This window comes from Athene noctua, chromosome 7, assembly GCF_965140245.1.
Source record: "Athene noctua chromosome 7, bAthNoc1.hap1.1, whole genome shotgun sequence".
Taxonomy (NCBI): Eukaryota; Metazoa; Chordata; class Aves; order Strigiformes; family Strigidae; genus Athene; species Athene noctua.
The window spans coordinates 26,383,323-26,398,846 of NC_134043.1; the positions used below are offsets into that span (position 1 = coordinate 26,383,323).

The 15,524-nt window shown below is 36.4% G+C and overlaps 1 protein-coding gene across 1 annotated transcript in view; it reads right to left on the reverse strand.

The window, feature by feature from the left end:
* Nucleotides 1-15,524, reverse strand: part of TTN (titin) — a 242,029-nt gene that overhangs the window by 215,655 nt on the left and 10,850 nt on the right. The window contains exons 8-27 of the mRNA XM_074911579.1: nucleotides 15,183-15,330; nucleotides 14,583-14,702; nucleotides 13,405-13,542; nucleotides 12,465-12,602; nucleotides 11,862-11,999; nucleotides 9,951-10,226; nucleotides 9,718-9,837; nucleotides 8,322-8,603; nucleotides 7,990-8,055; nucleotides 7,290-7,548; nucleotides 6,922-6,982; nucleotides 6,596-6,808; nucleotides 5,745-5,887; nucleotides 4,881-5,086; nucleotides 4,536-4,766; nucleotides 3,732-3,976; nucleotides 2,810-3,033; nucleotides 2,530-2,694; nucleotides 2,275-2,443; nucleotides 71-1,761 (exon numbers count right to left, since the gene is read on the reverse strand). Coding sequence (XP_074767680.1) covers nucleotides 71-1,761; nucleotides 2,275-2,443; nucleotides 2,530-2,694; nucleotides 2,810-3,033; nucleotides 3,732-3,976; nucleotides 4,536-4,766; nucleotides 4,881-5,086; nucleotides 5,745-5,887; nucleotides 6,596-6,808; nucleotides 6,922-6,982; nucleotides 7,290-7,548; nucleotides 7,990-8,055; nucleotides 8,322-8,603; nucleotides 9,718-9,837; nucleotides 9,951-10,226; nucleotides 11,862-11,999; nucleotides 12,465-12,602; nucleotides 13,405-13,542; nucleotides 14,583-14,702; nucleotides 15,183-15,330 — 5,033 coding nt within the window. The remainder of the gene's footprint in view (nucleotides 1-70; nucleotides 1,762-2,274; nucleotides 2,444-2,529; nucleotides 2,695-2,809; nucleotides 3,034-3,731; nucleotides 3,977-4,535; nucleotides 4,767-4,880; nucleotides 5,087-5,744; nucleotides 5,888-6,595; nucleotides 6,809-6,921; nucleotides 6,983-7,289; nucleotides 7,549-7,989; nucleotides 8,056-8,321; nucleotides 8,604-9,717; nucleotides 9,838-9,950; nucleotides 10,227-11,861; nucleotides 12,000-12,464; nucleotides 12,603-13,404; nucleotides 13,543-14,582; nucleotides 14,703-15,182; nucleotides 15,331-15,524) is intronic.

Consider the following 15,524-nt stretch of genomic DNA (forward strand, 5'->3'; position numbering starts at 1 on the left):
AGTGCACTGACCGTATAGACTTAACACACTATGATAAGCAGTAGCATAAAAGTAGGAGAATTTAAATTACCTTGTACTAACAGGAAAGCATGGCTAGAAGTTTCACCAGCTATATTGAATGCTTTCACCATGATGCTGGCAGAATCATCAGAAGTCACATCTCTGATGACTAATTCACAAACATTATCTTCAGGCCAGTACCAATACACACGATCAGTCCTTTCAATCTGCACACCATTTTTGAACCACTGGCACTCGGGGTCTGGTTTGCCCACCACTCTGACACGGAAGTGTGCATCTGTCCCCTGGGCTACAGTCTGGCTTTGAATTCGTTCAAATATCTTGGGAGCCTCCATGCTTGGACTAAGCTCAACCTTCTCTGGTTTGAATGTTGGAATGGTGATTTTGCCTTCAGGAGGAAGTGCTTTCTTCTCTTCCTCTGGGATCTCTTTGGTCCAGTGAAGAAGTTCTTCTTTTGTCTTTTTTAACATTTCTTCATATGATTCATCTTTTTTACGAGACTTAAGCTCCACAGCAGTGATGGCTTCGTAATAGCCCTCTTCTGTCCTACGCTTGAATTTACTACGCAGCTCTTCAGATTCCTCTGAAAGCTTCTCATGAGTGATTCTTTCAGCCCTTTTCAGTTTCACCACTTCTTTGGTTGTTGCTTCTGCAGGTTTGTCTACCTTCTGTACCTCAAAGAGAAGTTTTCCAGGCTCTGTCACTACAGGCTCATGTCTGGGTTCAGGAGCACGACGAAGAACAGATCTGAAGTCTTCCCTCTGCTGGATCTCAAGTTTCACCTTATGTTCAATAAAGCCTTCTGGATTCTCTGCTGTGACTCTCACCTCTCCTGTGTCATATGATTTGCAGTCCACAATATCCAGGTAGTAGATTCCATCGTAACGGAGTCTAAACCTTTTGCTCTTACGAATAAGCTGTCCATTGAGGTACCAGTTGACCTTGGGCAAAGGATAGCCAGTCACACGGCAGCGGAATCGTGCTGTTTCACCTTCCAGGACTCTTGCAGGTTCAGGAACCAAAACAATTTCTGGTTTTTGTTTTTCCTTTTGGTCCACTGCAACTGCAGGAAGAGCACCTTCATGGGCCATTCTTTCTAACTCTTCAATTCGCTGCAGTCCCCTTCTGCCTTCTGGCAACTGGGATTCTTCCACAAGGCTTTTCTCATCCTTCACAATCAGAGTAGCAGATGTATGGTCTGTACCATACTTGTTAGTTGCCCTGCAAGTGATCACTCCACTATCTCTGGAATAGGCTACTCCATAGTCCAGGCTACAGTACCCAAACTCATTGATCATGCGGAGTCTGTTAGCTGCTTCCAAGGGTTTGCCATCATGCAACCACTCCACCACCATGGTTGGGTCACCAATTGGTGTAAGCCTGCATTCAAAGTGTGCTGGGCCAAATTGCTTTAGCCGTAAAGATGTGAGCTTTTTCTTAAAGAATGGTTTCTGTTGCTTTTCTTTGTCGTATAGATCTCCTTCCTCCCATTGCTCCTGACCATAACGCAGATGGAGAGGCTCTAACTCTGGTGCTGCAATCTCCTTGGCTTTGTAAGTTCCTTTTGGAATGATTAACCTCCTTTCTGGTTCAGGTTCTGCATGTTCAACTTCAACATTTACTTTGCACCGAGTAGTGTCTCGCCCAGCTTTATTGATAGCAGTAGCAGTATACCATGCAGCATCTTGCCTGGCAGTAGATTCAATTTTAAGGGCAGCTGTCCCTTTGGTTCCCTCAATCCTGAAATATTAAAACAATTTTATTTAAACTTTTTTGTACTTCTTTGTCATTCACTTTTGCCCTTCTCCAAAATTAGGTCAAAGCCTCCAGAGGCAAATCTCCCAGGAACTAAACATGCTGTTTACATTTATTCATGTTTATGAGTGCAGTGCCTAAGAATCAAACAGATAAGGATAATAAAAACCAGCCTGGAATTCAATGGCAGTTTTGCCTGCAGAGGGCTTCAAAATCAGAGACAAAGGTTCCTAAATCTCTGTTGTAAAAGTATTGGCTTTGCAGAATACAAAATACACTATCTGGAAAAAAATGGAGCGAGTCTTACAAAATATTTTATATCTCTTAGCCCTGCTGCAAAGCAAAAGCTGTTAGCAGTTTCAGTAGCCATTGGACTAAGCCCTTAGTGAATCCCTTCTACGGAAGCAAGGGTGTTCAGCACACTGTAGGAGGCACTTTACAGAATGGTGATTCTGGAAAGGAACTCCTTTACTATTTAAAGAAAATAAAATTGCTTACTTTATTTTGGGATATTTATGAGGTACAATGATGTCACTGTTCTTCAGCCATACAATGTCAGGATTAGGGTTACCAGTAGCTCTCACTGCCATCTCCAGTCTGGAGCCCTCTTTTACGCTAACATTCTTCAGCCTTTCCACAAAGTGTGGTCTGACTAGGTCTTCCTTAGCTGAAAGAGCAAGGGTAAGATATCACAAGAGGAACTGACGTAACCATGGTTTTTAATAAACACTCCTCAGTGTGCACAGTAGATACCTTCCACACTCAGTGTCATTGAGACTGAAGCTTTGCCTGCCCTATTCTGAGCAATTACAGCCCATTCTCCAGAGTCATCAGGCATAGCAGGAACAATGATCAGTGACTGGGTGCCATCTTCTTTAATAACTATTTTATGGGTGTAGTCATTAACCACTTGTTGACCTGCAGGCATGCATGAAAAAGAAAGTTACACTGAAAACAGTGTCTCAACAAGATGTAAAACACATATAAGATTGGTTTTTAAGATTATTTGTTGACAACAATGAGGCTGATGTACCATTATGGAACCAGTATGTCTCTGGCATAGGTCTGCCAACAACTTTTAAGTCAAATCTTGCTGTCTGTCCCTGTGAACACTTAAACGATGTAGGTTTCAGCACAAAAACTGGCTTATATAGTCTCTCTAGTTGTCCTTCATCAGTTTCTTCTAATCTGCGGGCAGGAGAGCGAGAAGGAGAACTGCGGGCAGGAGATCGGCTTGGAGAGCGTGGAGAAAGAGATCTGGAAGCAAAAGATAAGACAGATGTGTATGACATGACAAACAGAGTTCAGCTTTTGCCTTTAGTATAATTTATTTTAAAGAGGTTAACCAATTTATGTGAGAAAATGTGACAAAATTAATTTTTATGTGTAGTCACTTTTCTTTAGGTTTTTGACAGAAATTTGTACAGCTGAATAGCATTAGGATACTCCAGAGCCAGAGAAATCTTGGGTTTTAGGTACTGTACATATATGGATGTAATCCTGTGTAAGTCTGTGCTTGTGTGTGGATGCATATGGAGACAGAACACAGTACATGGCAATGCAGGATTTTTTCTGTCATAGAAATACAGCTATTTCAAGGGGCGGGAAATAAGAGTTGCACACAGTACTAAAACTCCAAGTGCAGAAGAATTTTTTTCCAACACCTGAATACTTTAAGAAATAAATATGGTTTCTGAGGTTGTAAATCTGATACTGTGGCTGGATATGCATGTGAATGATGGTACTCTGGGAACAGCATTGCTCATTAAGAAGGCAAATCAGACAAATAGTTGGCACATGAATCAATATAAACCATGAAAACAGCATTTAGAACTTCTCTGGATGTATGCAGACTCTAGTAACTTAAGCTGTTTAGTTGCTGTGTAAGGAGTTTTTGGACTGTCTATCACAGCAGACTGAAGTTTCATGAAATTTATATATTACTGTGTACCTACCTATATCTTCTCATAACTTCTGGTCCTGGCATATAACCTGGAGTTGCTGTGGGTGCAACTGGCTCAACATAGAGTTTTGCTGAGCAAATTGCATTTCCTTTCATATTACTGGCAAAGACAGTATAAATTCCTTCATCTTCAGGTAAAACAACAGGCAAACGCAGACTGGCACTGCCATCTTGCAGAACTTCCATGTGGTAGTGCTCTCCATGCCTTATGCGCTTACCATCTTTGTACCATGCAATCTGCATGGAAAGAAACAGTGGAATACTATGTGAGCTCTCCTAAAGACAAAGATTCAGTAATAACTCACACATACAACATATTCTAACTTCCTATTTTTTCAGCTGATGCATAATCACACCCTATGTGTATGTGTTAACACCAACATTTTTGCTGGAAATAAGTAAGAACAAAGCAACACATTTTCACAGGAGCCTCAAACATGAGTTTTGGAGCTACAAACAGATATAAAGCCCATTTTGATGAAGAGTGATGAAAAATGACCTACACTGGACTTGTTACTGTGTTCTCCACTTTTGTGGACTAACTTATGAGATACTCAGAAGCAAGAACAACTTAAATCTAATGTATCTCTGAACAGGCTAACCAACCTAACACTATTCTATTAAGTGACAAAAGGAAAATTCAGCTTGATTTGAAAACAAAAGACTGCCTTTCCTTTGAGATTTGTTGTTTTCTATGTAGAATGTAGAATGTCTGACAATGAGATGCTAAGGGATTTTTCAAGTAGAGCACCAGATAGTATTTTAAATAGATTAATGTCACACAGGTCTGGGGTACCTTTGGCAATGGATATCCAGTCGTCTTGCAATGGAAAGTAACTCCTGTCCCTTCAAAGGTTCTGTAATTTTTTAATCTTAAATCAAAACCTGCTTCTATAGCTTCAGATTCAGAAATATCAACCATCATCTCCTCTCCATCTTCTTCAAGAAGTTCATCTAAGGTGGTTTTAATAATTCTGAGTTCAATTTCCTTGATAAGTCTTTCTTCAAAAGAAGAAATATGGAATTCCTATATGGAAAAACAAGATCATTAGTTCTATGTGTCAGATAGTCACCTCGTAAAGAAGTGATTTGTACTGGTAAAATGTAAGAATACAAAATGAGTATGGAGTGGTAGACATACCTCATCTTCTACAAAAGTTCTGACCATCACTGTATCTTTTGCCATTTTCTTCCTAATTAGGGCTTGCTCTTTTTCATACTCTTTTTCAAAGTCACCATATGAAATAGCTGGGGCTACCTCAGCCACTTTTGGTTCCTGTACATATGCAGTCACCTGAGTTTGGTACATCATTTCTTGTTGCGATTTTATGTAGGCTTCATAATCAGCTAAGAATTAAAAACACATTAATTTTGATAAGTTTTACTAGATTGAATAGAGAAAACAAGTATAAACTTATTTTACTGTTTTTGGAGATTCAAGCAGAGTTTCTGTCTCTTTAGCTAATAAAATACAAACAGTAAAAAAATACAAAGACCAATGCCTTCAGATGAGCTTTATAAACAGGTAAAGGTTTTACTGTGTTATTTAGGTGTTCTAGTTCTCAAACTGGAAACACCCGTAGAGACTATTTTACAATTTCTTCAGTGTGGCTCTGTCTCCCTCAAACTTTCATGCATTTTTACAAGGTCAACTAAAAAAAAAAAAAAATTGAGTTGGCTTCTTTCCCTGTAATAGAACAACCTATTACTCTATTAACCTCCTTTCCTCACATCACTCTCTGAATGTATTATGTTATGTAGACTGTTATGGACATCAACAGGAGAAAGTTCCTATAGCCCCATATCCAAGGAAAGAATTTAAGGCCTTCAAAAACCTGATGTCAAATACTCTGTCGTTCAGATACAGAGCCACCAGATCTTCCTTTATGATTCCTGAACTGACCAAACAAAGCTACAAAGACTTTGCAGCACAATTTAAAATGTATTTCCCTTTTAAAGTTAATTTTAAGAAATATTTTTCTCATTTATTTAATCTACAATGTACCTTCTTCTAGTAAGGAGACCGTTGCAGAAGCTTCTCCATGTTTATTACGAACAACAATAGTATATTCTCCGGCATCGTCGGCAAAAGTCATTGAAATTTCAAGTTTGCATTCCCCGGTTTCTCTTTTGTAACTCACTTTGTATCTACAGAAACAGAAAAGCACAAGCTCTCTATAATTCTGATGAACAGACTTTTTAGTGAACTTGCCTTCAGTTATAAAATTAATCAAGAATCACTCCTAACTTGTACAAGACAAAAAAAGAGGAACTTCTGCAGGCAATTCTCACTCAATGAATCTGCAGGACAGTGTAGGAAAAGTAACCATGCTGAAACTAGAGTACAGGTCTATTTTCTTTCTGTTGTCACTAAAATAAAAGGGATGCAAACAGCAGCACTGAAATATCAGAGATCTCATTATTCAACACAGTAAAATGCTATCTGCTGTGTGCACATAGTTTTTCCTAATATGGGTCATTATAGCACAATATATTTCAAGAATGTTACAAATGTATTATTTCTCTGCTAGAAGGTGTGTTGCTTTCTATATTTGTATAGACAGAATGCAAACACCACATAAACAGAACAAAAACAAACGCAAAACTTCTTCCTGATTTGTGTTTAAGGATATGTAGCATTGCTCATTTTACGGTCTTTTGAATAATATAAGTTTTAAAGTATATTTTAAAACTTAGCAGTCTTCTAAAGCCTCACATTAAGACATGATCTTAATTTCATTAAATCAGTGATGTTATTGGCTCAGCATCAATAAGGGAATCAAAACTAAGGTACTGTCAATTAAATATTCTTCGAAGTTATGTTTAAATAGTTACCGTGCATTATATTCAAAGTACCTGTAGCCAGTCGTTAGAGGAACTCCACCTTTTTTCCAGAAGACATGTGGCTTTGGGTTGCCCCCTACTTGGCATTCAAAAATAATGCTCCCACCTTCAATTAATTTATGTACTATGGGTTTTCTAATGAAGAAAGGAGGTATGGGTTCTCCTGATACTTCCTCTGCTGCAGCAGAGACATCTTCCATTACAATGTCCTTTGTCTCCACATAGCTGAAATAAGATTTCAATTCAAGTAAGTGAGCTGATGTATGAAGCTCTTATAAACAGAGTCCACGAAACTAATGACCACAGTAAGAGCAGTCTGTTTAGGAAAGTAACTTTACCGTTTCTCTTCTGTAACAGCCTTCTCAGAAATGGTTTCTCGAGTCTCAATTTCTTCTGAAACTGAAAGGCAAATATGATATAGTGGATTTTAAAATCCTTTAATAGTGCTTAAGCAGCGAGTTTAGTTGACACAAAGAGAGAGAAGGTTAAGTAGTTAGTTCACTCAGAGGGCCAGGTACTTCCACTGAGGAAGCAAGAGTCTCCATCAGGCCATAACTGGCCTTTCCCAGCCCTGTTAACTAACAGCCCTAGAATACAATTCAAGACATATATTCTACTTGGGAGCTGACAAAATGTCTAAATTACATTACAAGTAATATGTAGTTAACAAAATTTATAATTTTCCTACAATGATAAATATACATACCTTTCACATATAAGTGGCAAGATGTGCTGACGCTCCCAGCCTTATTGGTAGCAGTGCAGGTAAATCTTCCACTGTCTTCTGCAAAGGCTTCACGAATCACAAGGCGAGCAAGCCCTGCTTTGAAAGTGATCTGGAAGTCCATTGAGCTCTCAATCTTGTAGTCTTCCCTGTACCATGTCACAGTAGGCTGAGGATGACCAGAGATATGACACTCCAGAGTGACAGACTCGCCTTCAGTCACAGTCTTATTTTTGAGGCCCTGTATGACAAAAAAATATCACACTCAGTATATATTTTCACTATTAAACAACTAAAACCTGTTTGAATGGAGAATTTAATGTCTACTTCAAAACAGTGTTCTGTTCAGCAGTGTACCCAGGAAAAAAGATACATTTCCCAAAGGGAAGTATTTGAAACTGTATTTGAGATCCCTGAACATTACTGTTATTAACAGAAAATGAAAAGGTACATTGATGTTTATGCAGATCATGGTGAGAAATTGTTTCACTGCAGCAAAGGTCAACCTACTATGTGACATAATATTGTAGAATCACCCCATTACAAACATTGAGGATAGTGTGTATCAGAGATAAACTGTATGTCTGTCAGTCTAATACAGAGAGAGATTACATCAAGCCAAATTTTCATGGTTAGGTAAAAACATAGTGTAACTCTTCTAATCTACATACAAATTACTTACCGAGACTAAGGTGGGTGGAGTAGCAGGGATTTCTGCAGGTACAGGAACTCTGGCAGTTTCTGTCACCTAGGATGTTTAAAGAACAGTAAATAAACACCTAACAAAGCTAAGGACAAACAGAAGAATTTAGATAAGAAAATAAATTAGGTAAAGAGGGCTCTTTGCTTGTCATAGGTAAATATTAGGTCCTTAGAAGGATTTGTGTAAAACAACAAAGAGATAAGTCAGCAGAATGCTGTAAAAGTGGAAAATTACAATGAGAAAACTGAGACTATGCCACATTTTTAAGATGAAAGTCAGTCAAAGTGATGCAAATTTGCTTAATAACATACCTTTGCTTCACCTTCTTTCCTCAACCCCAAGTGTTCTTCCCACACTGCTTCACCTTTAATGCTTACACCTGCCTCTTTTCTAGTCTCAACATCATAACGACTTTTATAGGCTTCAGCAGCCTCCCCAAAAGGAAACTGTGGAGGGGCAGCTGGCTCTGCTTTTATCCTGACTTCGTGTGGCTTTAGCTGAGGTGGTTTCACAGGCTTGGTGATCTTTTGCGCAGCAGTAGTAGCTGATAACTCTTTTTCCAGAGTAGCCATGGCAGATCCAGCTATTGAAACCTACAGAACAGAAAAGAAAGAGTTACAGCTTTGTTGTTCTCTTGTTTTCAAATGAAACAGTAAATTTCCTGAGCAATCTTGCATATGCACCAGTTCCTTCCTTAGTTACTTTTTGTTGACACCGAAGAAGATATATATATATAATAAAAATGAATTCTAAATTTAGACCGAAGTAGTAGAATACTAGAGATATAATATCCTTGTATTATTTTTGATGTGTCTAACATTCAAATATTTTGGTTTTTTACTTTAGAATTTGTTCTTTAAATGGTCAAGAAGCTCTTAAGTCCACCAATGAGAAATGTCCTCTAAATTTATTCACTTGAGGCTTTAGCTTTCCATTTGATCAGACTGATACAGCAATAAACAATACTACTAATTATGTAACTGTCAGTGATTAAAATAATCAAAGAGATTTCAAAATGCTATTGTAGGTGTAATAACTTTGGAAAATATACATAAATCTTTAATGAAAAATATTTTAGGTACTTTTTATAGTGTTTAATTATGTTTGAGAGAAAAAACAGTGCATTTTATAATCCAGGTGAAGAGAGAAAGTATGCTTGAATGAGGAAATTAATTAAATGGGAACTTCCAATATTATATGAAGGAGTCAAGCAGAATGGAAATGATAACATTAAAAATGGATGATGTCATATTATGCAGTCTGGATTTTTTTCTCCTTCAAAAATTAGCTTAATATGTTGTAATCTGCAAGGAAGAAAGAAGCACTGTTTTCAATTTGCTAGTGAGGTGATGCACATAATAAGATTGTAGAGGGATACTTCTGCTCTTTATAAAATGCAAGTTGCATGAGAAATGTTTACGATTTCTCTGCATGACATGAAGTATTGAAGCTGCATCCTTAAACAGATTATAAGCTTGTTTAAATAACTAATAATTACAAATCACACTTTAGCAGTCCATATGTCTGTTTACAACACTGCTTTTTATTATTCAAAGAAGACAACAAAAACCACTGCAGAGAGTATACAACTCTTTTTCTTGGGAAAGCACCATACTGGAGGGGAAGAAAAACCAACTGGAATGGGTGACCTACCAGGTATTATAGACAAGAATGCTGGTCGTCTTGGTTACAGTTTTCACTTCTTACCTCATACGTATGATCTGGTTTAGGAACAGCAATTTTGGAGACTGTGAAGTGGGGACTTGCTGTGCGGGGTCGCGGATGTTCAACGTGAATTGTTTTCTCAGTTTCTGTCGCTCTTTTTATCTATGCAAAGCAATGAAAAAAATTGTCGAGAATGTGATGCCACTCTCCAAACTGGAACAGATTTCACTGGGATGTAGTTTTTGGAAAAGAATGCAATGTAAACCGAGACTAACCTCTGTTGATATCTGAACTTCCTTCTTTTCAGTAGCTGCGATATGTTTCTCAGGAGGAACATAGACAGTTTTAACTTCTTTGGTGACAACATGACGTTCTGCTGGGGCCTCAGCAGCATGGTCTGTAACAGCATGCTCTTTATAGCCATATGCCAAAGTTTTCTGCTTTATATAAGCTTCATCTGCTTGTTCGGGTTCCCAGGGTGATCGAACACGTGCCTGATCAACTGCTGCAACAACTGTAGCTACAGCTTCAGCCCTTTTTCCAGCTTCAGTCTACGGATAACATTGGCAGAATTTATACAAATATTCATCATTATACTAAAGGCTTGCATATATGGAAAATACTTATAAATACAATGTTCAGCAATGTATATTCCAGACAAAGAAAGAGTGCATAGATATGCAATAGTAATAATGTAAACATCAAATGTGTTCACCCATAAATACACTTCACAGTAGATTCAAATACATACTTTTTTTTTTTTTTTTACTCTATCTATGCATATTCAGAACATAGAGCTATGCTTCTGTGCTTTACATATATCAATATTTGTATGCAAGCCTACTTTTAATACTTCATAGTCACATTTATGGCTACTTGTCCAGGAGTACAGCAGGTACATAAATGTGCACATAATTTTAAAGTCAGTATAGTCATCAGCTCCATATAACTGTTGGATGCTACTAAAAATGTAAAGAATGTGTCTATCATCTGATGTGAATGTATTTACTCAGGAATATACCCATAAAAAATTTCACCACAGGCATATCTATTAATTTGGTGATAATCTATTTACAGGATTTTACAAAAGAAGAAAAACTGAGCTTTCTGAGAAATTATAAAGAATGCATTTGTATCAGGACTCTTTTTTGTTTCTAATAACTTATAAATACTGTCAACTTCTATGTTATCAGGATCCAAATTTCTGCCCAGTCAGCAAACAGCAGGTAATAGGATGATTACTACTAGTAGTGTTTATTATTACTGTCATAACTGATCTCAATGTAGCAACAGATCATATGAAATATATGACTTGTAGATGGGAAAAAACCTAACAGATAATTTCATGCTGATTTTAAAGTCATTATCACCTTGAACTAAAATAACTTAAGCAAGGCAAAAATGTGATTGTTTACAGATATTTAGGTAATAGGGACCTCTTATTCAGTATCACTGCAGATCTCACAATTCTTGTTTATACCAACTTGAATTTGACCCTAATTTACATTATCTAAAAAGTAACTCTTAGCAGTCTGACTCCCCTGAGTGAATATTATATGCTATGCTCTTTTAATTATATTTTATAAAAGTATTTTATGAATGTACGATACTATTTCTAACAAAGTAGATACATAGACTTTAAATAAAAGCTGTCGGCAACTATGCTATTCTTCCACATATGACAGCTCCTGGCTGTATTATAATAGAAAAGCTTTTCTGCTGTGGGAGTCCTACTGGAACAAAACTGTGTCAACAAGCGTCTGATTGTCAGGAGTAATAAACTGGACACACTTGAATGGATGTTAAAGTTTGCATTGTAGAAAGAACAATACAATTCAAATCTTAATAGAGAGAGGTTGTTTCATCTGGCAACCATAAGATTGCAAGGAACCCTCTTGTAGAAAAAGATTGCAGCATCAGAAATTCGAACATTATTTGAAAGTCATTGGTAGGGAGTAGGCTTTCACAGAGAAATCTGACTGTAGTCATTAAAGAGGCATTTCCTAACAGAGAACTAGAAAGAATCACACTGACTCTGTTACTTGACAATCATCCCACTTGATGGGTATATTATCATGAATTAATTTGAGGGCATTCTATTGTACCCAAGTAAGTCTTAAAAGGTGAGGTTTGCAGATAAAACAAATTGTAACAGTGCATTTCACACCTGCAACAGCTATATTCACCTGATCATAAGTTAGATGGATTTGTTCTTGCTTGGCTGTAATTTCTTCTCTAGTTCTGGACACTGTGATTGGTGCTTTGGTTTTATCAGTAGCAATTATTTTCGGAACTACAGTAGTTTTCTTAGCTTCCTTTTTAATCTAATTATTATAGCAGAAATAAAAGTTTCAGTTATATATGGTCTGAAAAGATGTTTGAACAATGGGAAAGCATTTTGGAATGGGAACAGGGAAGGACAAGTAAGGGGTTAGATCCTTGTGCACTGCACGCAGCTTTGTATTATATGTATACTGATAAGTATTGTTACATCCTGACACCTATTTAAATAAAACTAATGATTTTTAAAAAAAGTTAAAATGCATTTCAAGTCCATTCCAAAGGTCAGTCAGAAGAGAACTGGGGGCATCCTATTAATTAAAGCAGTTAGGACAGAAAGGTAGAGGTGGAATAATATAGTCTAATTAGCAGTACTTCTAAAAGTTTGTAAGTGGAATAAATCAGATAAAATGAGCTGGAAATGTATAGTTAGTATTTTTTGAGGGACACATAAGGTTTGTAAAGAAGAAAGGATAGGAAAACAAATATTTTTTAATAGTTCTATTCACCTTTTCATGGGTTATGCTCACTTGTTCTTGTTTGGTAGCAATTCCTTCTTTACTTTTCGATATTATGACCGGTGCTTTAGGTTTATCAGCAGTAATTACTACCTTAGGTACAGAAGGTTTGATATCTTCCTTTCTTATCTAGGTTTTATGGTAAAGAAAAATAATAGTAATTAATTATGCCTGTTGCCGAAATTACACATCCTTCTGGGAAACTGGGATAAGGTTTCAGAATGTATATCAGTAAGAGAAAAACATCACCTGAGAAATGGAATAATTCCTTTGCACAGAACAAGTTATAGACTAGCTGAATGATGTGTATTCAAAGTCATTAAGATATCACATTAATCTGCGTGTGAAATAGAGAAGAATCTACTTCCTAGTTAATTGTGATATATCATTGTTATGTTTTGTAGAAAATAAAAATTAGTATTACTGACTTAATATTTATTCTCATGGGTAGATGGAACTATTTCATCAGTTACTCCATCAAACAATCGTTCCACAATATGGCCTAGTAGATACATTCAGTCCTCATACAAATATGAACTTCACTAAAGCAAACTCCATAGGTACATATCATACTGTGAGACATAACTTTTATAATTTATCTTCAGAAATCTAACTTCAGACAAAAATCAAAGGTCATTAAGCATCAGATTAAATTCTGGGCACCCTGGCAATAAAAGCCATAATGCTCAAAGGTTCTGTAGGAAGGGCAGCTGCACTATTCCTCTGTAGACAGAGCTGCCATAAAGTCAGTAGAACTGGACCTGCAATACTGGGCTTACATCTGGAATAATTTGTTTCATAAAGTTTTCAGTTAGTAATCGTCTCTTCATGAAAAACCAGAGCAAAGATTTTTAGCACATTCAATGAAAAATGAGGGTTTATGAACTTACTAGAGTGTAACAATGATTTAAACATCTGTAACATTTTTTACCTTTTCATGAGCAATGTGCACTTGCTCATGGCTGGTAGATACTTCTTCTCTAGCTCTTGATATTCTTTCTTGTTCTTTGGCTTTGTCTGTGGCAATTATTGCTGTTGGTAGTGGAGTTTTCTCTGGTTCTTTTCGTATCTGAATGTTTACAAATAAAGAAGTTTAAATGATATATTGTTTAAAATTCTAAGGTATGTGATTTTCGATACATTTGGAAAAGAAGATACAAATGAAAAGGAGGAAAAATTACAAACTCTGGATTTCAAAATCATCTAGTCTGGAAACAACAATTACAACATAAACAGACTTTTTATAAAACATGTATACATTAAGCATAAGAATAATAAAACATACCACAAATGCTTGCTTTGCTACTGAAAGCAGTAATAAAAATATTGGATCAGAGAAAAACTGTCCTGCATCATAATCAGTTTGAGAAAGTGTAGGATGTTAAAAACAACTTTTGCGTACCCCTCACTTTGCCAAGAAGTTCATGATGTAATTTGCACATAAACATGTAAGGTTTTGCTCAGGTGGATTTCTGTTTCTTTGTACTTTAAATGTAAGTTACACTTTCTTCCTCACGTATTTCAACCAGAATGCAAATGTAACTATTTCTCTAGAGAAAGAACACTTTCTCTACAAAAGCTGGTCTTCCATTAAATTACATTCGCCTGATAAAACACATGCTAACATAATCTGAAATCAAATCAGTATTTTCAAAATTTATTTCAATGCAGAATGAGTTTTTCCTCCTTTTTCTGACCCATTGTGCTGCCAACAAAGCAAGCAGGCTACAAATGGCAAGCTTAGAAAGAAAACCAGGAAAAAAATTTAAGAGCTATTTCCTACTTGACAGGTCTTTAAATGATTGAGAATACTATCTAGTAAATCACTATACAATACATAAAAAAATAGATTTTTTTTCTAAGTTAATATTTTGCAAGTTTATCTATCACATTCTTAGGTATTAATAATGGAATTGAAATAAAAAAGAAATACAGTCATCATCAAGGAGAGACAGAATGATAGCAGTGTAAACTAAAACTAATGTATATAAAAGGAGAAAATAATATTTCAGTATGCCATTTGTCTTGTTCATAGGCTTGTCTTTTTGATGGGATATTAGATTTTGAACAAGGTAGAGTATGATGATCATTGGTAACATCTGTATTCACCTTTTCACGAGAGATGTGCCTTTGTTCTTGTGAAGTAACAATTCCTTCTCTAGTTCTTGATATTACTGTTTGTTTTGTGGCTTTATCACTGGTAACTACTACTGTTGCCTCCTTTCTCATCTGATTTTTAAGCAACAAACAAAAAAACAAAGGCTTAAAATTCATTTTAACAAATTTGTCATCAAAAGAAGAGAAGAAAAAATAAGAGAGGAATGGTAGTGAAGGAAAAATACTAAGAGAGAATTATTTTATTCCTAGTGGGGAAATTATAAATAGGGTATTAGAGGAGAAACTTCATTAGTGTAAGAATAATGTTAGAGAATAAATGATAAGGGAGAATACAGGATCACTTTCACAGAAGGCATTCTTAAACTTAAAAGCAGTTTAAGAATAATTAGTTCAGTCCTGCTATGATGGAAAGCAAGGGACTAAGTGATCCATGAGCATTCCTTTACAGTCCAGATGCTCGATATGAGTATGCATGCTTTTGCAGTGCACTGGGTAATATCTTGTTAATTCCTCACAGTGAATCATGCCTTGTTTGCATGTTGGATGAAGGGATAAAGGGGAAATCATAGAGGGTCTGTGCTCTATTTCTACCTGCTCCCGAACAGGTTGAACGTGGACTGCAGTCATTGCTGTCCTTTTAGAAGTTTGCTCTACAACACCTGGAGGTGGTTCTCTCACCATGGCTTGATCCACAGCAGCAACAACCGTAGCAACAGCTGCTGTTTTTTCACTGTCCTTTCTCACCTATATTAGTCACATCAAAAGACATTTTTTCATGTTTTGCATACATTCAGAAGCACAAAACAAGTTACAGAATGTTGCAAAAAAGCATTTAAATATTTGCAACAGAACTCACTCAACAGCAGATACACACACGTTTTTACACACAGCCTCTTGGACTCCATTTAGCACATAGAGCAAAACAAATGCTCT